The sequence below is a fragment of the Agelaius tricolor genome, unplaced genomic scaffold (genome assembly GCF_023055355.1).
Source record: "Agelaius tricolor isolate 1412-34295 unplaced genomic scaffold, bAgeTri1.0.p SCAF_20, whole genome shotgun sequence".
Classification (NCBI taxonomy): domain Eukaryota; kingdom Metazoa; phylum Chordata; class Aves; order Passeriformes; family Icteridae; genus Agelaius; species Agelaius tricolor.
The window spans coordinates 5,390,128-5,411,247 of NW_027269280.1; the positions used below are offsets into that span (position 1 = coordinate 5,390,128).

Sequence of the window (21,120 nt, forward strand, 5' to 3'; positions counted from 1 at the left end):
GTTACATTTTAAACTCTAAAAACTACTCTTTGGACCCCTTCTGCCAAGCTAGTGGGGTCTGCTCTGACCCTTGGACCTGCCTGCAAGCAGACACATTTTATGAAAAATCCTTTTGCCAGGATATTTTCTCCTGAGAAGCTGAGAAGCCTCAGAGGAAAAGAAAAACAATAATTATCTGCTACTGTGGAGTGCAACAGGTGCATCTTTGATTGGTCTCATGTGGTTGTTTTTAATTAATGGCCAATCACAGTCCAGCTGTCTCAGACTCTGCTCAGTCACAAGATTTTATTATAATTTCATTCTATTTCTATTCCTTGCTAGCCTTCTGATGAAATCCTTGCTTCTATTCTTTTAGTATAGTTTTAGTGTATCATTTTCTTTTAATATAATATATATCATAAAATAATAAATCAGCCTTCTGAAACATGGAGTCAAGATTCTCATCTCCTCCCTCGTCCTGGGACCCCTGTGAACACCACCACAAGGGTATTTTCTCATCAAAAGGGCATTACCTTCAGCTGGCCATACCACCGTTTTCCAGTTGTTCAGTAACTGAGGTATCTCAAAGTTTGCTTTCATTGCTTTCATTTCAATCTCGCTTATAGTTTTCATATTCTCAAAATCTTTTGCCGGGCAATCATATTTATAAGATGTTCCTGTTCCATCTTCCCCAACATTATTATCTAGAGCTTTTAGCAAAACCAGACTTTAGCACAGAAATACATGCACTCTTTTACACTGGGTGCTACATACGTGACCAACAGCCCCACAGGAGTTCCTCCTTCCCCAGAAGAACGATAATACACAGAGGACAAATACAGCCCCTTACCTTTGGCCATTTGGGATTGAGGAGCCGTGCCTTGATGGCATCATCCAAGGCCTTGTCATACTGGTGGATTTTCATGTAGGCTGCAGAGCGGTTGCTGTAGAGGATGCAGTTCTGGGGGTCCACGCCCAGCGCCTCGTTGTAGAGCACGATGGCCGTGTGGAAGTCGCCGTCATGGCACGCCTGGTTGCTCTGCCGAACCTTCTCCACAAACTCAGCTTTGCTCAACATGGGACTGTCAGGACTTTTCCTTCTCAAGGATTTTGATCCACAGAAAGAAATCTGACAGGGGGGAAAAGGGAGAAATTATATGTTAGTGTTAAGAAATGCTACAGAAAGATAGATTAAACTATTAGAAACTGTACAGCAAAAATTAAAGCCACCAGCATCACTGCAGAACAAAGGATGAATTCAGAACCAGACTGTTTAAAAAGTAAATAGTTTATCTATTGAATCTCTTTTTGAGGGGAGTACCAGAAAGACTCTTGCAAAACATATAATTCCCTATGAATGATGTCTTCTAGACACAAGAGCAGCTGCAGTATGTTTACATGTGCTGCACTCCACATACTCAGAAGTGCTTTTCTCCTCAGCCATGCTACTGGATTCTACAGCACTAAGCAGAGCTGCCAGGTAGAGAACAGGTGCCAGCTGTGAATATGATGTTGTACATCTGAAGTTTGGTATCACAGAGAAGCACAGGCGTACACAGACAATGGAAAAATGTGTAAAATCTCTTAAGACCAAAGAACCCCACAATCTCTACATACAACCCTATGCAGCTGCAAATTGTTCATATTTGGGAAGGGAAGGAGGAGTTTTTAGAACCACATACACTACAGAAGTAAGTAGGACCTACAATTTATTTTAATAACAGGTCATCCTTGGCAGAGCTACCCTCCCACAACTTCAGGTAATACAAAATAACAAAGAAAAAAATATTTAAGTCTTCTAATTGTAAGACATTATTTAAAGTGAGCTAAGTGAGCTGTATAAAATCCTAGTTCCCTTGACTGTGGTGGTCTTTTTCTCCTGACTTAACTTTGTACATTGCACATTTTCCTCAACCACCCCTTTGCAGTCAGTGACTGTTTCTGTCATGCAAACCCTACTTTATCCCAAGGACACTCAAGAACTTAGCAGAACATCCTAGTCCAACTCTCATCACAAGGCAGTTGGGAGTTCTGCAGTAACAGTACTGGCAACAGGCAACACAAAACATATGGTAACATACAAAGTACTTGAAAATATTCATTAAAGGTTCAGACTACTATAATTAAGATTGGTGTCATCTAGCTTTAGTCCTGCAAATTGAAAAAGTTTAAGAATATCACACATTGTTACCACAACACAACAACCACAGGGCTTAAATACATTACCAGAGCCAGCTGGGGAATATTTTTAAAGGTGGAAAGGGAAGCAAGCTGCAAACTGACATCCTGTCACAAGAATCAATTGGTCTATAGACTTTTCTTTTTTTTTTCCCTTTCTTCCTTAAGTCAAATAACAACAATAGAAAAGCATCAAGTTAGAAACTACTGATTTCTTATTTTTCTTATTATAGCCATTCTTTTCTGACAGTGTTTGTGTGTTTGTCCAAACTTTTTCTAAACTTCTCTATTGAAGGAGATTCTATTCTTTACTCAGGCAATCTCCTTACACTGCTTCAAAATTTTCATCATTTAATTTTTTTTCCTAATATCCAAATCTCCTTTATGTCAGTTAATGTACTGTTTCTTGTCCTGTAGTAGACTGAACCAAAACCTCTCTTCCTTTCATCTGTGAAGGTTGCTTTTTCTATAGTATTCTTGCTAATGCTAGCACTGAACACATTGCTTCATTCAAGCAGTGCAATAACTCACACATCTGTGAGATCTGACAATAAACTTCATCCCATGGACAGTTTGTTGTGACCTGAGGCCAAGAACTGAGCATGAAGATTCAGCAGCTATTACGTGGGCACGTGTCCAAACACAAAGATGAGGAAAGCCTGAGAAAGGTAATTGGTCAGCAGAGGGCTTGGAGGTAGTGCAGGAAAGGGGACAGGTGAGTACCCAGGTGCCAGGGCAGCAGTTTCTTCACGTGTCTTTAAAGGTGGCTGCTGCCTCCCTCCCTGAGTATTTCCTGGTCACTGACCTGCATCAGGGACAATGAAAAATACCAAATGTCATGCATTTCCCACGCTTTTATCACATTCAGAAAACTGCAGCTTCCACCAGCAGCACCACAACGAGCCATGAACTTAAGTTATTCAAAAGATAAATATTTCAAATAATAGATTCCTCACCAGCTGTGGCCATAAGGTCTCTAGCAGGAGGCTGGCCTGGTGTGAAGGCACAGCTGCCCCTAGAGAGCTCAGGGCCATCAGTGGCATCTCACCCACCCCTCTGCCTGACCACAGGGACTCTCTGGAGCTGCAAGCCCAGGACCACCAAGAGCTACTGAACCCTCAGCAAGGGCACAAAACACCCAGCACAAGCTCGAGGAGCACCAGTGAGACAAGTCCAACAACAGCTGTCTTTTCTGGCAGTTTATTATGCACAAACAAATGCACACACAAAGCTGGTAATGATCCTTCCAGAATCACACTGTGAGTCTGTTACAACAAGGAGAATCCATGAGGACACATCCTCTGGGTCCAAGTGAAGTGGTTTCTGCCTCTAATATGCTGTGACGCTAAACAATCTCGTGAAAAAGAAAACTATGACGGTAATTTGTGGAATATGTTCCTGTTTAATTCCTGCTATCATGAGAACTACGTAAGGCAGTAAAACATCGTGAGCTAAAAGAAAAAACCCTGAAACAGTAAAACTGAGTCACTCTGGCATTCAAACCACAAATAAAAAAAGATTATGATTATGGTACCAACTCACAAAAAGTACTCATTACAAAGTCATCCCCACTTTCCACTGCTCACCACTGCTCCTCTCCTGTTAACACAGTGGAAGGTGATGGTAATGCACATTTTTGGGCTGCCTAACATTTTGCTACAGAAGGTGTTTGCATGTTCTAAACCAATGCTAAAGAAGAAGTTTCTTAGTGCAGCAGAACAAATAAGGTTCTAATGAAGTGCAGAAGAGGATTTAGTGAGAAAGTCTGAGTTAGAAGCTCATATATTTCTCACAAATTAGAGGATGGCATGAGCTTCTCAACACTACTTCTCCAAGCCAGCATAAGACAGCAGAAATCAGCTCTTAGTGTCATGTCAGACAGAAGCTTCCACAATATCTGCTTCAGATCAGACTCAGCAACAAATTTCCTTCACTTGTGAGAAAGTCTCCTCTGGCAGAAGGTGCTCAGGATTCAACCCTGCAGGCCATGCAAGTGGAGTGTTAAAACACACACAACCTTCCTTGGTCTTTTTCAAGACGAAATTAACTCCCAACCACCTCCAAAGCAAACAGGAACTTGAATATACAGCAAAACTTCTCTTACGAGAAGTTTTGTCTTCACTGATCAAGGTTGTTAAACTTAATCCTCTCTACGGAACATCCATCAAATACAAGAAGTGCCCATACACACTGAGAGATGTGTCTGAACAGCCATAGGGAACAGATTCCCAGTGAATTCCAGTAAGAATGAGAAAAGACAACAGCAATTCCACATTCTGCTCCAAGAGGATGAAAGAAAACAATGTGGTACAAAAGTAAATGTTTTATCAAAACACCAATGTTACACCTCAAAGCTTTTTGATTTGTATGTAATTCCTCTTATTTAATGCTATGTAATGCAAATAAGTATGCCTTATACAGATGATCTCTTGGATGGCAAGTCCACAGTTAAAACGTGTTTTTAAAAAAATTCTTTATAATATTAAAAAAGATACTGTAAGTATGATATGTAGAATTTTTATATTTAATCTATATAATTTTAATTTATATAAAATGTTTCTATTTATTAAATTATATAAATAGCTCAAGATACTTCTTGAAGCAACAGGAAGAGGAAAAAAACCAAAAAGAGGCAAGCAGAAAAATTGGCATTCCTAATGGATTCTGAAAAAAAAGAGTGACAGTAACTTAGGCTAAATACAGGTTTCCAAAATCACCTTAAATCTGTAACTAAGCTTCCCTTTCTAAGAAAACTTCTACACAACTTATACTTTAAACTGTAAAATGGTTTTATGATTTCTCTGCATATTCTGGGGTATTACTGTTTTTCTGCAATAGAAATTGGCTTCAACGAGAGCCCAAGAACAAATAAAGCAAACGAAGTGTGTCTCTGATACCTCCCAGCAGCCAGCACTTCAGCCAGGCTGCACTACACTCCTGAAGAGATACAAAACCTTGCCAACCTTCCCCTAAATAGAGCAGAATTTCAACAGAAATAGTGTGGAAAGAAATGAAAGACCACCAGAACTGGAGGCTTAAGCCACCACAGGATGATATGAACTTATCAACAGGAAAGAAACAGATTTTTTTCTTAACTGGAGCTCAAACAAAATTTTCTATAGAAAATGGTTTTACTTTAAAAATTTTTTAAAAATGGAAAAAACTTGTGAGCTTCCAATACTGAGCTTAGAGAGATCTGCACTTGCTACAGCAGTTAGATCCACCCTAATTTAAGGCATCCTACATATTGCTAAAAATTGTAATAATTACAACTGTAATTGTAATAACATGTTGCTAATAATTGTAATTGTAATTAATCCATAGTTAAATTTAAACAGTACTTTTTGGTTCATACATAATTTTTAAAACTAGTTATTGTTAACGGTGATTATATATATAAATATAAAATTAAATCACAAACTATCAGTGAGGAAACAGACCTTTCCTTCTGATCTGTCTATGAGCCAAAGGCAGCAACAAGGGAGTGATGGACCAGTAATCCAGCAAAAACCAGGCATGAACAGTAACCTCGCTCACTCGAGGAACACCTGTTAGGGCAACGTTCAAGGCACATCCACTCATCCGTTTAGGAATTTATCCATTTGCCACATATCCATTTCAAAGAGCCTATAAAGGGCTCCATTAGCACCTGAAGAGCTCTTGTTCCACACCAGAAGAAAGCGCAGGAGAGATATTATCTAAGATTGTAAAAACCTCCAAGGAAAAGGAAAGGCACTAAAATTATGAACAACTCCAGAAGAGAAGAGGAGGACAAGAAGGCACAGGCACCCGGCTCTCTGGATTTCAACTCTAAATTCACTGGCGACAGCCAAGGGCATCCCTGGGGCTGCAACACCGAGCTCGGGGAGCGCAAGCTGCTGCCCGGAGCAGCATCGCTGATCGCCACTCCGTGCTCAGGCACGGGCAGAGCCACATCGGTGACAAATCGGTGACATCTGCTGTCACCCCTGGCGCGCTGACTGAATCCAATCTCCGGCTTCTAAGCTCTGCCAGTGACAAAGCCCTCATAACCAAGTTCACAAGAACTTTCTGTACCACTGGAGCAGGGTAAGGAGCTCTGCAGCGCTGCCAAGTACACCTGACACGCTCACCTCCAAACTTTGCACATTTTAACGAGATTCGAGTTTGTTTACGGGGGCGCCAGAGCGAGCACAATGCCCATGCCGACATCCGAGCTCTGTGCTCGCGAGGGTCCCGCTCCAGCTAGCGGCGGCCGGCGGCGTTCGGGGCGCACAGACCCCGCTCCGGGGCCGGGCCCGGGCCCTCCGCCGCTCCTCACGGCCGGGACCCGGCCGGGACTGCGGCGGGACCCCCAGGCAGCGGGGTCACTCGCGGCACCCCAGCGTGCCCAGGGCGAAGGGAGCCGAGCGCTCGGCCTGGCGGCCCCGGAGCTCCGGTAGGAGCTGCCCCACGGCCGCCCGGCCCCTCACCGCGCCTCGGGCCACCGGGCCTGCGCCCCCGCCGAGCCCCGTCCCGCTCCGCGGCGGGACAGCCGCCAGCCCGCGCCCCGCAGCTTCCCCCGCCGCCCGCGTCCGGCCCGGCCCGGCGGCTCCTTGCCGCCTCCCCGGCCGCTCCAGCGCTGTCCGTCCGGCGGCAACTCACCCGGGGAGGCTCCGCGTCCTGCTCCCGCCGAGCCCGGCCCACCGCCACGGCCCCCGGCGGGGGCGGCGGCGCCTGTTGCTCCATCGCGCTGCTCCTCCTCCTCCTCCTTCTCCTGAGGGGGCCGGGGCCGCCGCCGCCCCCGCCAGGCCGATCCCACTCCGGCCCCCGGCGCCACGTTCCGGGCCCGGCTGAGTGGGACCCGCAGTGCCCCGGCCCCGCCCCGGGGCTGGGCTCCGCCCGGACCCCGGGCACCCCCGCCCGACGGCTCCGGGCCCGCGCCGGACGTCCTGCGGCTGCCGCCCGGGCTGCCCCGGCCCGGCCGCTCCTCTACGGGCTCCGGCGGGAGCAGCGCTCGCCTCTCCGCCAACACGGACGGGCTCCGTCCTCACGGAGGATACGGCTCTGTCGCCGTACGGGTGGGGGACCGGCGGCCAAAAGCAGCGGCAGCCGGAGCTCGAGAGTAAGCGGGGCCCACACGGACCGCAGGTGGTGATGTTGGTGGTGATGCTGGTCACTAACGACACCGCACTGACCAGGCACAGCGAGCCTCAGCACTTTGGTTAACCCAACTTCCAACTGCTGTGACCCATCCTGCCTCTTGAAATGAACAGGCAAAATGCAATATGCTGAAGACTCTTGTGCTGCAGATAAGTGATAAATAATTTCTTACCTATGTGAAAATTGGATGCCGCTTCACCTTAGCGAAACTTACTCTTCCACAGAAAAAAATGTGAAACTTCAGAAAGCTTTCTGCAATCAAATGAGGAACACATGGCCAGCAGCCCAAAGGTCTGCCCTCAAATGAGTGAGATCAAATTTAGGACATCATTGGAAAGCAGGTGTTAGTCAGGACCCAGGGAAAGGACCCAAACAAAGCAGTTACTGATTACCTAACAACTGTGGGATGTAAAAAATCATGGAAGAATAAATTATAGAAGTTTTCTATCCATTAACAAATTGACAATGTAAGTCAGAGCTAGGGAATTACCTTCTCATCAGCCATGATGCAGGTAACTGTATCTTTTAAAAGCGACTGGTAACCAAAGCCCAAAGGTATCAACTTTTGCAGTATACCAGGACACAAATCTGGCCCAAACACACTGCATCTGTGATTCTTTTATGTAGCAAATGGCAGCTGAGTGTTCCCTTCTACTTCAAATGAGCTACAGCAAGCACCAGAACTCCCTGAGGATGTGCCACCAACAGATTTGCACCCAAACATAGACACACACCTTTGTTCCATCACCCCACTGCATCTGGAGTGGACTGGAATCAGTGGTTTTGTTTCCATCCAGATGCCCACAGATGTTTCTCCATCCAATCCATTAAGAAAGGTATCAATGTACAAGAATCAGCATTTTATCATTAACATTGGTTAATATCAAATATATCAAAACACACAAGATCTCTGCAATGGGCACACACAGGAAAGTGAATCATGAATATCTTAATTCCTAGCTGACATGGGTTTATTCCATAATGCATTAGGTTTTATTCTTTACAAATCAACAATCTTAGATGCCTTTAACCAGAAGATGCATGTTGGAGAACAGAGTTACTAAACTGTTCTCTCAGTCAGTAATGATAATAATCAGTAATCCTTTAATAAGAGGCACACAGTTCAGAATCTTCACCTAACAGGCAAGCAAGTTTTTCCTCTCAGCCCAATTCCTAGTTCTTCCCTGACAGGAATTTATACATCTTCATCTCTTGTTATCATGTTTCCTCTTACTCATCCCTCCTCTGGGAAATAAACATGGTACACACATGTTAAAACACCATGCACATGGTAATTGTTGCTTTGGAAACCAACCAGCCCCATCCCAGTGCACAATGCTGTGATTCTGCCAGTCCAGCATTTACTGGGGAGCTTTACCTGAAGCCCAGAGCACCTCAAGGTCCATCAGAAGTTTTACATCTCAACTGAATAGTCTGAGTGTCCTCAGAAGTCTGTGGGCAGCATTGTGTCAGGTAATGCTGTGTCTCAGGCAAAAACCCAGCAAGTTTAGTATTCCTTCTTCATCTCTTAGGACTAAGCATTATTTCCATGCCTAACCTAGAAATTGGAAAAGAAGAAACAGAGAATGTAGGTGGGGATGAAGCTAGCCTAAAAAAGTGTTAGTAACTTAGTTCAGGAGTTTTTCTGATACTTTCCTTGAGTCAGCTGGATGGACTAGAACATGAACTAATTGTGCAGATTCTCATGCATTCACAGCAGTCACTTCAGTCTTACAAAGTTACTTTTATTTGAAAATTATACATCTTCAACCGTTTATTCCATTATTAAGATTTTTCTTAATAAAAAATTCCGCTCTCCATAAAAAAGCTGTCATTAACAAAGTCATTTTCTTTTGCTTTTCACCTCATTTTCTGATAGGAGGTAGAAGGAACAGCACGTTTAGCAGAGCCATTGTCTTCCTCATTGTCATGGGGACGCTTTCTTGTTGTGGTTGGCTGGAAGAAAAACACAGGAGGATGGCTCCAGGAAACCAGGTAAGGCAGAACCTGACTTTCTGCTTGCTCCAGAACCAGAGGTGTTGGACAGTGTGACCAAAAACTAACCCATGTCTCTCTCCCAAGATCCATCTAATTATATTTGATGGTTCTCATCTAAGACATTGCTCCCAGCTTGAAACAGCCACTGTTTACAATTTTCCTAATTAGCATCTGGTGATGAATGGCACAATGCTGTCCTAACCTTGCACCAGCAGGAGAATTTTTACTTCAATACTAAACATTAGTGACTTGAATCCATTAAAAAAATACATCCAACAATTTTATTCTAAAGATAGGAATAATCCTTTAAAGCCTAGCAAGTGTTTCTATACATTTAAACACTTTTCTGTACATTTAAACATTTTGTCAACACAAAGTGTTGACAAAACATGGAAATCCATTGTTCAGGAAACAGAACTAACCAGCAGGCTGCCACATACAGCCCAAGGGTACATTTCTCTAAAGTCTCAAAATTAACTGATTTTCTTATTAAAGGTTACTTCAAAATCTAGTTTCTCTGTCCATCAAATATGAATCTTCAAATATCTACAGCACATACCATTTTTGATGTTTCTGGTGGGCTCATATTGGTACGTGTCTGAGCAAGTAGCTGTTCAAATGTAGTTTTCATATCCTCATCCTGCAAAAAATCCCAGCATCTAAGTAGAATATAGAATATTTAAGGGGAAAGCAAAGATTGGGAAAATCAAAGAGAAGTGAATGAGACATTCAGTGCTAGAGACAATTAGAAATAAAGATCATTGAGGTCCTAAGGGTTTCAGCTGTTTTAACTGAGTTTTTTAGGTGAAGGCAATGGAGTATTGCAGTGTCTCCTTTTTTTATTTAACTATTCCTAAGTGCTACAAAAAGGATTTTACTCAAATATCCATTTAATTTTATATAGAATTTTGACTTGGTTTTTTTTTCCAGTTCACCTGATTTGATTGTGGCTACATTTGAATTGATGGATAAGGTAAGAAATATTTTTCCATTGATGTAACAAAGACCTATGGTTTTTCTTCAGCATGCAACCAAACTAATCTTGTACCATTCAAAAGACTTCAGTGAAGATTTCAGAGGCAGAAACAGCAATAATTGTTTATATGCCTTTAGAAAATGTTTTATTAAGTAAATACAGGTAAGAAGACATTTCCACTGAGCAGTACTTAGGTTTACACAGCTCAACAAGTTTTAAAGTTCTAGATTTGAGCAAAGAATGGAGTAAACAACTTGTCTTGAAAACACTAATTTGAAAGCACTACTAGTTTAAATAAATCTGCAGAACATGCTTATTTCTAGTAAAAAATTTAGAAATTTCCTAGTGCCCCCAAAACGACCAGAGGTCTAACAGGCATCAGCTGGGCACAGAGACAATGGAGTTTCTCCTGCTGACTTGTTAAGTCGATACTTCCAGACAACACAAGAGGGAGAGAGGAGCCAGTAACTCCTCACTGCTCACAGGAACAGGACTGGGGAGCTCTTTGGGTGCTATGAGATGTGTGATACCCTAAGCTGAGCATGCTGGCCTTCCAAGCAGGCAGTGTACATCACCTATGAGCACCTGGCACTCTTAATAACAGCCCCTGCAGGGAAACAGCTCAAAGAACAGCAGCTGAGTGCTAGATGACATCTGGATTTATGGCTGTGATGTTTTCTGGAACCTTCTGTCCTGTCTTCAAAATTAAACTTAACAGTAAGAGATATCCTTACATGGAAAATATAATCAAGTTAATAACAATTTGAATATATATACTGAAATATCTTAAATTCTTAGCTCATCTAAATCAGTCATCTATTTCCCCTTCCCCCTTATACATATCAGCAATTTTTAAAATCAGTGTTGCATATTTCTGAGTAATTCTTCTGCTCAGATTTGTAATTCAAATGTTAGAATCTATATCCGATTAACTCACTGTAGATGTTACACACAAAACTACAGTTAGTAAAACCCATGAATGTCAGGAAATGCTTCCTGATGCCCAGGAGCATAATCAAGACAAGTTAATTACTTTAAAGAGTAATCCACACATGTTTTTTTGTCTCAGAACACCATCAGCTGTTGAGCACTGAGGGATACTCCCTTGCTTCCCCCATTTCTTATGCTCTTTACCAAAGCATCTGAAATTCTGCTGTTCCCAGCAGGGGAACAGGAATAGCCTTGTGTTTGGTGTGAATAAACAGAACCTGTTGCATGGCTCAGATGTAGGCTGGGTGACATTTTTCAGCCTCTTCAAGCAAAAATATGCAATAAAGCTCATAGGTTGAGTGGGTACCTCTGCCAAAATTAAGAAAAGACCACCTAAAGACTATCCCTCTCAAACCTAGACTGTAACAGGAGGCAGGGAAACCATCACTTCCTACTCAGAGGGTTCCCAAACCAGGGACATTAATTCCTACAGAGCAGAGTAAAAACAAACTAGTATTGGATGCTTGCCAGAAACAAACTGCACTGCCTGCCCACACAAACATCTGAGGAGATGGGGCTCTGTTCCAATGCTCAGAAGGAGAGGTCCATCCTAGAACCACACTCAGACCTGGGCTCTAAAAAACACATCTTGATCTCACATGTGAAAGAGTTCTGGGAAGAGGTGTCTCAGAAGGGATGCAGAAGCTGCTTATTGTACTGACAGAAGGTACTCAGGAGACTACTCCATGCTGCTTTTGCAGTCTCTACAGGGACTAAATCTTTGAAAACACAAGATATGAACAAGTTATCCCTCAAACAACTCAGCTTTCACTTAAAACCCAATTCCTACCTGCAGCCAAGGATGCTCTAAGGCCTCCTCTGTGGTAAGACGTTTGCTTGGATCCACCACTAGCAGCTTCTTCACCAGATCCAGAGCTAAGACAATAAAATGAGCTGGTTGGCCTGTGATCAATACAATCATTACCTGAAATATGCCTACACCAAAACTCTGTGACAATGTGCCTTACACCCCTTCAGAGCAATGCACACAAGTGCAGGGAAGGGCTGCAGACTGCAACCATCTTTCACATATACAGAACTCAGCAATTCTCAGGATACCAGAATTACCCAGAGATAAATTTAGCATATACACAGTTTATGTTCTGAGCATGCACAGGAGGCTCAGCATTTCACTAAAAGCTTCAGTATTTCTGTGGAAAAGCAAAGACAGCTTAATTTATCCTGGTTTACAGTGTCTTAGAAAGCAGATTATCCATCTGGGAAAGTGGGAGAGAAGAGACAGGACATACACATGTATGTTTAACATAAAGTTTCATCTTCTTAGGAAGCTGCTTAGTAGACACTGTGAAAAATATGGCATTTATGTTGTATTTTATTACTCCAAATCTCCCATAAAGGAATTTCAGCAAGATTTACTTTTCATTTGATCAGATTATTCTGAATACATACAAGTAGGACTATGGAAATTATGTTAAGATTGTACATTCTCGTGAATGTCTGATTTATTATTGAATAAGCTCCAAGCTATCCAGGAAGGCATTACATTTGATAAGTTTATTAGACAAAGGATGACCACATAATTTATTAGAAACTCCTCTGCACATACAAAGAAGTGTCCAAGGTAAATCCTACAATTATTTTGTGCATATAAAATGTCCTGAAAAACTAAAAGCACACAGACAGTAATTATCATTTTAGTTTGCTATGCAAAAACTCAGTTTCACAGACTACTTCACTTACAGTGGGCCAAACATAACAGATGATTCCTCAAATGTGACTGACTCTTTCAGCTCAAAGACTAGCACCATGAAAGGACTCTCTTGGAACGTTTGGTTTTTAGAATTCTAACTCGTATTCCTTAAATTCCTGGTATTTTTGGTTCAACACTTGAAGAATCTTTAGGCAAAGTCTGTAGACCAGCTTGATAAAGTCAGAAGAGAAAGTGAAAAGAGGAGAAATAGATGTATGTGCCCACAAACTCTATACTTGTGTGGTTAATTATGCTAAATACTACTAAGAAATCTCTTCAATAATAAAGTATGTTCTCTTTTTAATGCTTCAACTATGAACTTCAAAAAATATATTTAATATATTAGCTTAAAAATTAAACATATTAACACACAGTGTGCCATGCAGCTGAAAGGAGGATAAAGGAAAACAAAAACTACAAGAAAAGAGGTAGATATTAGATATTAGTGGTAGATATTACCACTAGATATTAGTGGTAGATACCCACTGTGCTGGAGTCATACCCATGTCTGACACATGCTTCCACTCTTTTGGAATAAATGTGTATTTTCCACGAGTGATTTGATCCCTCAGAGAGAGCTGAGTGTTTTGCTCATTGAATGGTGGATATCCACACAAGCTGTATAAAAGAAAAGAAGTTAAATAGCACTGAATTTCTCATACCAAATGAAACACTGAAATCACACATTTTAAGGCATCTGCTATGGTAGTGTTTTTATACTTGTAGACTTTTAAACTTTCACTTCCTCATATAGACACTGAAGTTGCCAAGTCTCAAGCCATGTATGTCAAAGACTGCCCAGTGCAGGTACATCTCCACAATATCTTACCATACAAAAAGAATAACTCCTAAACTCCAGCAGTCCACAGCTCGGCTGTATCCAGCAGTCCCAAGTGAATTTAGAACCTCAGGAGCAAGATACATGGGAGTACCACATAATGTTTTCATAAGAGAAGCTTCTCCAAGAATCTTGGATTGTCCAAAATCTGTAATCTTGCATTTAAAAATGGTAACACCACATTACATATTAGGATGGAGTGTACTAGAACACATCATATTGTAGACATACATCAGGAGGTACCATTAAGTTTCTTCCTTCCAAGCCAGTTCCAGTACATGACTATGAATAAAAGTCACCCCAAACATTATTAAGTGAGAATGGGAGAGGAGGAAGAGGGAGAAATATGACAAAGGATCACACTTTACACTAGCAAAAATACTCTAAGATATGGATATAAATGGACAACTACAGATTAAAGGTATTGTAGCCTATTAGAAGAGTTTTTGTGAAAAATAAGCATTTCAGCATGCAAATATAGTCAATGCTTTCTCAACACAAAAGAAAATATACAACCCTAATTCCCCCCCCCCAAAAAAAACCAAAAGAAAAAAAATCACTGTCACCACACAGCCTGGACATTTGTGGGAATACTGTCTGTAATTCAAGAATTTAGATTTCATTGGGGAAAAATAATTGACATTTGAAAATAGATATGTAGTGTATGGGTTGAAATATCCATAAAAGTAAAATTACAATTATTAAAAAAAAAGGTCTATGTTTTAAGTTACTTCATGGTTTGTATGAATAATTCCATAATATCTTTTTGGCTGTGTTTAATGAAATATCAAGAAGAATGTGAAGGAACACTCCCAAATTTCTCCATTAACAAGAAATGTAGTTTTCCTTACCTTTACAAGACATGTTTCTTCAGTAGATGAAAGTAGCACATTTTCTGGCTTTAGATCTCGGTGTATAATTCCATTGTCATGAAGATACTAAATACATACAGATGGGTAATTAAGGAAAAACAGATTATTAACTTATTTTAAAATGTAAGCTTTCCATTTTTTCTCATGGCAATGGCAGGATAACTGAAATGGCTGTGTAAGAGGAGGGCAAACGTTTAAAGCTTCCTAACATGGGACTGTCCCTTAAAAAAACAAAATAAAACAAAAAAACCCACACCAAAACACCATCACAAAGAAACAAAAAAAGCACCTTAGAAATCATTATGCTTCAAATGTCAAATCTCATGCAAGCATAGTGTGCAGACCCATGTTCTGTGTCACCTTTGTAGGAATTCTGCTTTTCTGTCTCTCTCTTGTTAAACCAACTTGTTCAGAACACTGTGCTGATTGCTTACATGGGTTTCAGCAATGACAAGTGACAGAAAAACTCATCTTAGTGACTTTTTTTGGGTAGAATTCACAATGATGTACCTTTACTGCCAGCAGCATCTGATAAAAGTACAACTTGCAGATTTCTTCTTTCATCTTGATTGGCCTTGACACTCTGTCATACAATTCTCCTCCTTCCATCCTAAAACAAATGCAGGCTAACAAACCAACATATAACTTCCAAAAGATTCATCTCATTAGACAAGACTAAGACCAAAACATTTGGCTATTCTGGCTACAGGGAAAGAATATATATCTGAAAATGAGTGAACAACATCCTAAACACAGCACATGCATGGCTGAGTTAAGGTCAATTTCTTGAGTCTTCACTGGCAGCTGTTACATGATTTTTGATCAGCCCCCTCTTATGAGCTCAAAAATAAAAAAATAAAATAAAAGCAGCAATCCACAACAGCAGCAGAGCAAACAATACCCAAGCCCTGAGTGCCTACAAAGAATAAAGGATGATTTCTCCTGGTTATCCTAGCTCCTAATCTTACAAAGGTTTTAGAAGAAAGTAGAGGCCAGCAAAAGGAAAACAAAATAAGAAAAGCAAAACCTCCACAGTTCATTGTGGTTATCAAAAAAGCATTTCATGTTATGCATTTACTTTCAAACAGGTTACTTACAGTTCCAAAACAATGTAGTAATCGTCTGCTTCAAAGAAGTTTTTAATCTTGATTAAGCAAGGCTAACAGAAAAGGAAACACAGAGACACACAAAATAGAATAATTTGTAAAAATTAATCCTAAAGTTCTTATTTCAGTATTTCAAACCAGGTCACTTAAGCTGACACTTAACACAAGGGACTTGCAAGCACCCCAGACCACACCCTCAACATTTTATCTATTTTACATGGAGAGGAAAGAGAGGATACAAATTCAATAAATTGCCAGTGAAAACTAGTCTTTACATTTAGTCAATTTGCAGCATTTACAAAAATTTGCATCAAATAAAAATTTCTGCACGCAGTTAAAACTTCTCCTGTGATGTTTCTTCTCAAATTTATATCTAAGTTATCCAAAGCTTTAAAATCTCAAATCTGTTGGATATAATACACTTAAAAGAATAAAGAAAGACCCATTCAATAATTTACAAGGGAAATTATATATCTCCTTTAACACATTTCTGAATGGATAAAATTGCTCTTTTATTAATACACTAAGGTCAGTAAACTAAACAAGTACATACAGGAGAGAGCAAAAAATAATAAAAATGTACAGTAATACTCACATGATCTATTTTCTTCAAAATTTCAATTTCTGTATTGATATTTAAACCTGGGTTCTATTAAAAGAATCAAATACCATATTGGGTAAGACAGAGCTGTTCTGGAATAAGACATATGAGAAATAAGAGACAGTACCAGGAAAGACATAATTCCGTGCCTTTTGCTACTCTAAGTGACCATAACATATAATTTTTTTCATAAAATTATCAGATACTTTCAGTGAATTAAATAAACAGAGTGCTGTCACTATCTGGAGCAATATCTTCCTCCAGACATGAAATTTCACTGCAGGTTAGAAATCCCCAACCAGCTTCCAAATTAAAAAAAATAAAATTCTTTTTGCTTATATACTTGTATTTAAACAGCTTTTCTCCCTCCAAGATGCTTTGCAGATGGGCCAACCTAAAATTACATGCTACTATTTTGCAAGTTAACATAAACAGATTCTCTAACCCGTGGCTTAGGCTCAACTAATGAAATCAGCTCAGCAGGGATTTTTTTGCTCTTCTTCCAATCCAAATCAATCATCTTGGAACACACAACCCATACACAACATTCCAGATATACTCCTGTGCCTGTTTTGTAGAATGCCATGCATCAGTAATTATAATTCTCAACAGCATCTTGAGCCAGTTGTCTTTGTACTTCTCCAAATTCTGGCTTCTGCCATTAGACCTTCCCTAAAGGCTTCATACAATTTTCTTAAAATGTATTACAATGAAGCATTCAACAAAATTAGCTTAGTTGGTACATTTATGGTCAAGACTGTGCTGGTTATTTTGTGTCTACCTGATGCATTTTAGGACATAAACCAAACCCTGCAAGACTCCACTCCACCCATTGTACACATCCCATTAACAGCACTAAATGATGAAAAAAAGGGCATTGTGGTCAAGGAATAAAACCAAGAATTTTGTACAATATACAAGTTCAAAAAGCATTTTAAAATGAAATACTGAAGACATTAAGTAAGAAAATCCTCATTTAAAGATAGCTGAGGAGTCTGAGAAGTCAGCAAATATTCCAGGACCACTGCAAGGTGGCCAAGACAGACAGACAGTCAAAAATACTTACTTCTTCACTCAGGCCACTTGCCACAAACTTCCGTTTATTGATGATTTTCACTGCAACTTTGTTACAGGTGCTCTTCTCAAATGCCAGTTTGACTTCTCCACAGGCACCACTACAACAAGAGCACAGCTCTGTCAAAAATCTGCGTAACAAGTGCAGGCAAATGAAAGCATAATTTGGAGCTGGCTGCTTTCTAACTTTCTGAATAAGGATGCTTACCTTCCCAAAGTCTTTGACATAATGTATTTCTCTCTGAATTCTTTAGGAAACATCATCTGATCATCCACCGTAAGATCAGAAAATACAAACACTGGGAAGACAAGTGGACATAATTTTCCTATTATTAGGTTTAAATTTTTTATTATAACAAACAGCTATGTTTTGTGAGCTTTTATAGTCAACAATATAACTGAGAAAATACTGCCTGCTAGAGGAAAAACTAAATATATGCTATAAATTATACCAGCTATGGATTAGCAAGGCGATCTTATTGCTAAAAAATTACATTTTGGGATTAAATTCACAACAGTCTTTAAGTAATTAATTACATTTAAGGACAAAAGGAGCAAAAATTTCAATGTTCCAGCAAAGATCAGAGAGAAGTAATAATCAAGAAGACAGCATCTTAGTGGAAAATCAAAGACAAAGAAACAAAAGCCCAGCCTTGTTTGTTTTTAAGAGGATTTTCTATTTATTATGCAGGTATTATGCAGGTTAGGTATCTGGGTTTTTTTTTTTTTCAACTTTTCTTGAATAGCCTGTTTCCCCTGTTCCCACCATCATATGCACAGCTACTGAAGCCCAAAAGGGTTTCAAAAACAGGAGAAAACCTATAAAAGTTTATACTCTAGTAAGGCACTGCCTGATACAGATTTCTTTAAGTTTTCTTTTTCAGATTTTTTCCTAGGGTTGACATGAATAATTTTTATGTGAGTACTAAAACACCTATTAATGAGATGTGCTCACAAAGCAGCTCAGCTCCCAAGAAACAGACTCAAATCAATGCAGAAACAACCTCTTGGTCAATACATGAAAAATCTACTAAAGTTAAAGCACATTTTACCCTTATTGGTCTGTACAGACAATGCAATTTCAGAGTTGTGTGTCAGTGGAAGCCTCCTCCCTCTTCCAACGAGCTCTCTATTAACAAATGTCCCATTTGCACTGTGGTCTTCAATGTAGGCAACATAGGAATTTCTTGGACCCATTTCCTCAAAGAGAAAAAAAATGGGGAAGATGACAGTAAAGAACAAATGACGTTACAATAAAGACATGATACACTAAAAATTTACTATTGTTGACTCAAGAAATGAGACTAAGTTTATTTCATAAGCCATATAAATGGGGTATTGCCAAAAGTCACGTTAAAGGAGTCAACCCTGAAGATACTCTGATTTCTTTAGGATTTCTGCCCCAAAGTGTCTTTCTGAATTACACCAAAATAGACAGAGTTAATATTTTTAGCACTTACCCTGAAAATTCGGAAGTGCTTCTTGCTATAGTTTTGGTAGAAGCCAGTCTCAGACAATCCCAGCTTAGAAAAACTGTAATCACAGCTTTTGTCCCTCCCAAACCAGTACTCCTCATTGACACAGTCTGCAGAGGAGGGGAAGGTACAGCAGAGAGAGAGAGGATGTTGCAGGAAGTTAATAACTATGGCACCACAGAATGACCCCAAATGGTAATGGATAGGATAACAGAGACAAGATTCTTCCCATAGAATCAAGTTTGTCTTAACTCATACAAAGCACCACACCTTGTCAAATGCTTTAATAATTTTACCCTCTTCAGCAGTGGTATTTTTAGTTCACTGTCAGCAATATAGAGACATATAACTAAATAAAATAAATTATAATTTTTTTAATTAAGCATGTAACAAAGAATATGAACACCCCAGAATTTCTGTAAGTCTGTGGCAGCTGTGTATCTGAGAACTCAGTGTAAACACTGGGATGTAGCATGGAATAAAACATTATAGCAAAAAGTTCCATACCTAAATTTGCTTGTACCTAACTTGAAAATGAAAAGACACTGCTCTTCAGCAAGCTGCTCAGAACTTTTCTGAGATCCTACAAAGAAACCAAGAGATTTATTACAGTATGCACCTACCACAGTTGCTGAAACCTTTTCCAAGTGCAAAGAGTCGGCCCCAAGGCTGAGGAACCAGCTCTTCAGACTCCTGGTCCTCAGGGATGGAGGGAAGCTCCTGAGTGGGAACCGTATCCAAGGAACTGAGAGTCCCAGAACTTAAGGAAGACTGACTGGTGCTCTGTGAGCCACTGGAAGAACTGGTACCACTCTGAGGCTGCTGGGCACTCTGAGACTGCTGTGCTTCACTTCCAGTCTCTCGAGACATGTTGGCTTTAAAAGAGAATGTTGAAAAACCACAATTACTACAGCAAAGTAAAACTGGCAAACACTCACACACTGCACTAATAATGTCCAAATCCATTCCCAGCCTCAAAGAAGTAAAACTTACAACCAAAGCGTGCATGTCTGGGTTACACGTAAATTCCCAGGAAGTGTGCAAACCAGGATGGTTTTCCTTTTAAAAGGCAACGAGGGGCGGCCTCTGCTGGTTCTAAAGCAGAACTAGCCCTGATTAATTCCCGGATTTCAGGCATCGGCTGCGCTCTGACAGAGCATCCCCGCACCGAGCAAGGGACCACGGCTGGTCCCCGACACAAAGAGAAAACCGAAAGGAGTAAGAACCGTAAAATCACATAGGTTTTCTGGAAAGCCTCCGAGAGATTTATCACACCTGTACATAATAAGTGTACAAAACCTTGCCAGATTCAGACACTGCCCCGGCAGCTGCCGGTTAATTTTCACACTGACTCAATGCAGGAAACAGCCCGGAAATTCACAGCCTGCGGTGCCTCCTTCTTTACTTAAATGCTACCCCAGGCCCCCCTCTAGCCAGCTTCCTCCAGCACAGCAGTGCTCACGAACCTTCCAACCTTACCACCTGTTTATGGGGTTTTTAGCTCTTGCCATAGAGTTTAATGTATACTTCTCCTTACCGCTTTGCTACATTTCATTACAAGCCATAAAACCACGACAGCTCCCAAGTTCCCTCACCCGTCCCGTTCCTTACGGGTGTTTACAAACACAGGCGAGGCCCAGAGCTCCGCCCGCAGACAGAACAGAATCACGGAGCCATTCGGGCTGGAAAACACAGAGGCCACCGAGTCCCCCCGCACTGCCAATGCCACCGTGCCCCTGTCCCCTGCTCCCACACCCACACGGCTGCGGGACCCTCTAGGGATGGCGACCCCACCTCTGACCCGTGCAGCCCTTTCCATACCAGCGCTTTCCCTCGTGTCCAACCTGACCCTCCCTCTGAACGCTCAGACGGCGGAGCCGGGCCCCAGCGGCCGCTTCGCACCGTGCGGCCCTGCCCGCCGGAGCTCTGCTGCTCCGGACCGACACCGACACCGGCACCGGCACCAGCGGCCCCGCCGTCCCCACGGAGCACTGCGGCCCCGCGCCCGGCGTGTGTGTCCCGGGAGAAGCGGGGCTCGCAGCCCGCGGCGGCGCCGGGCCGGGAGAGGAGCGCGGGGCGGGGAGCGGGGCAGGGCCGGAGCGGGACCCGAACTCACGGCTCGCGGGGCTCGCGGGGCTCGCGCCGTCGGGCCGGGGCCGCCGTGCGCGCCGCGCGCGCGCCCCGAGCGCAGCCAATGAGCG

The 21,120-nt window shown here is 41.6% G+C and overlaps 2 protein-coding genes and 1 long non-coding RNA gene across 4 annotated transcripts in view; 1 reads left to right on the plus strand and 2 right to left on the minus strand.

Moving 5' to 3' along the window:
* TTC28 (tetratricopeptide repeat domain 28) overlaps window positions 1-6,885 on the minus strand; it is a 109,392-nt gene extending 102,507 nt beyond the window's left edge. For both annotated transcript variants that reach the window (XM_071445283.1, XM_071445281.1), the window contains exons 1-2: window positions 6,781-6,885; window positions 830-1,108 (exon numbers count right to left, since the gene is read on the minus strand). In XM_071445283.1, coding sequence (XP_071301384.1) covers window positions 830-1,108; window positions 6,781-6,864 — 363 coding nt within the window. In that variant the 5' untranslated portion in view covers window positions 6,865-6,885. The remainder of the gene's footprint in view (window positions 1-829; window positions 1,109-6,780) is intronic.
* Window positions 6,886-9,002: 2,117 nt separating this feature from the next.
* Window positions 9,003-21,075, minus strand: CHEK2 (checkpoint kinase 2). The gene is made up of 15 exons (XM_071445287.1): window positions 20,741-21,075; window positions 19,543-19,794; window positions 18,905-19,029; window positions 18,497-18,644; window positions 17,653-17,743; window positions 17,437-17,545; window positions 16,365-16,418; window positions 15,761-15,822; window positions 15,174-15,273; window positions 14,643-14,729; window positions 13,783-13,946; window positions 13,456-13,571; window positions 12,033-12,118; window positions 9,836-9,916; window positions 9,003-9,234 (listed from the first exon to the last, which is right to left on the minus strand). The coding sequence occupies exons 2-15, from the start codon at window positions 19,787-19,789 to the stop codon at window positions 9,139-9,141; spliced, it is 1,566 nt and encodes a 521-aa protein (XP_071301388.1). The 5' UTR covers window positions 19,790-19,794; window positions 20,741-21,075; the 3' UTR covers window positions 9,003-9,138.
* LOC139598659 (uncharacterized) lies at window positions 9,219-17,752 on the plus strand. The gene is made up of 3 exons (XR_011681971.1): window positions 9,219-9,273; window positions 10,207-10,249; window positions 17,699-17,752. It is a non-coding gene; the product is annotated as an uncharacterized lncRNA (long non-coding RNA).
* Window positions 21,076-21,120: the final 45 nt, after the last annotated feature.

What these genes read in the sequence shown, in the direction of transcription:
- CHEK2 (XM_071445287.1), bottom strand. Translation starts at nt 19,789, where the DNA reads ATGTCTCGAGAGACTGGAAGTGAAGCACAGCAGTCTCAGAGTGCCCAG. An exon ending in AAGAAACATGTCTTGTAAAG is followed by an intron (nt 13,947 to 14,642) that starts GTAAGGAAAACT and finishes TTTAAATGCAAG; the next exon opens with ATTACAGATTTTGGACAATC. An exon ending in CACCAGAAACATCAAAAATG is followed by an intron (nt 9,235 to 9,835) that starts GTATGTGCTGTA and finishes TTTTTCTTCCAG; the next exon opens with CCAACCACAACAAGAAAGCG.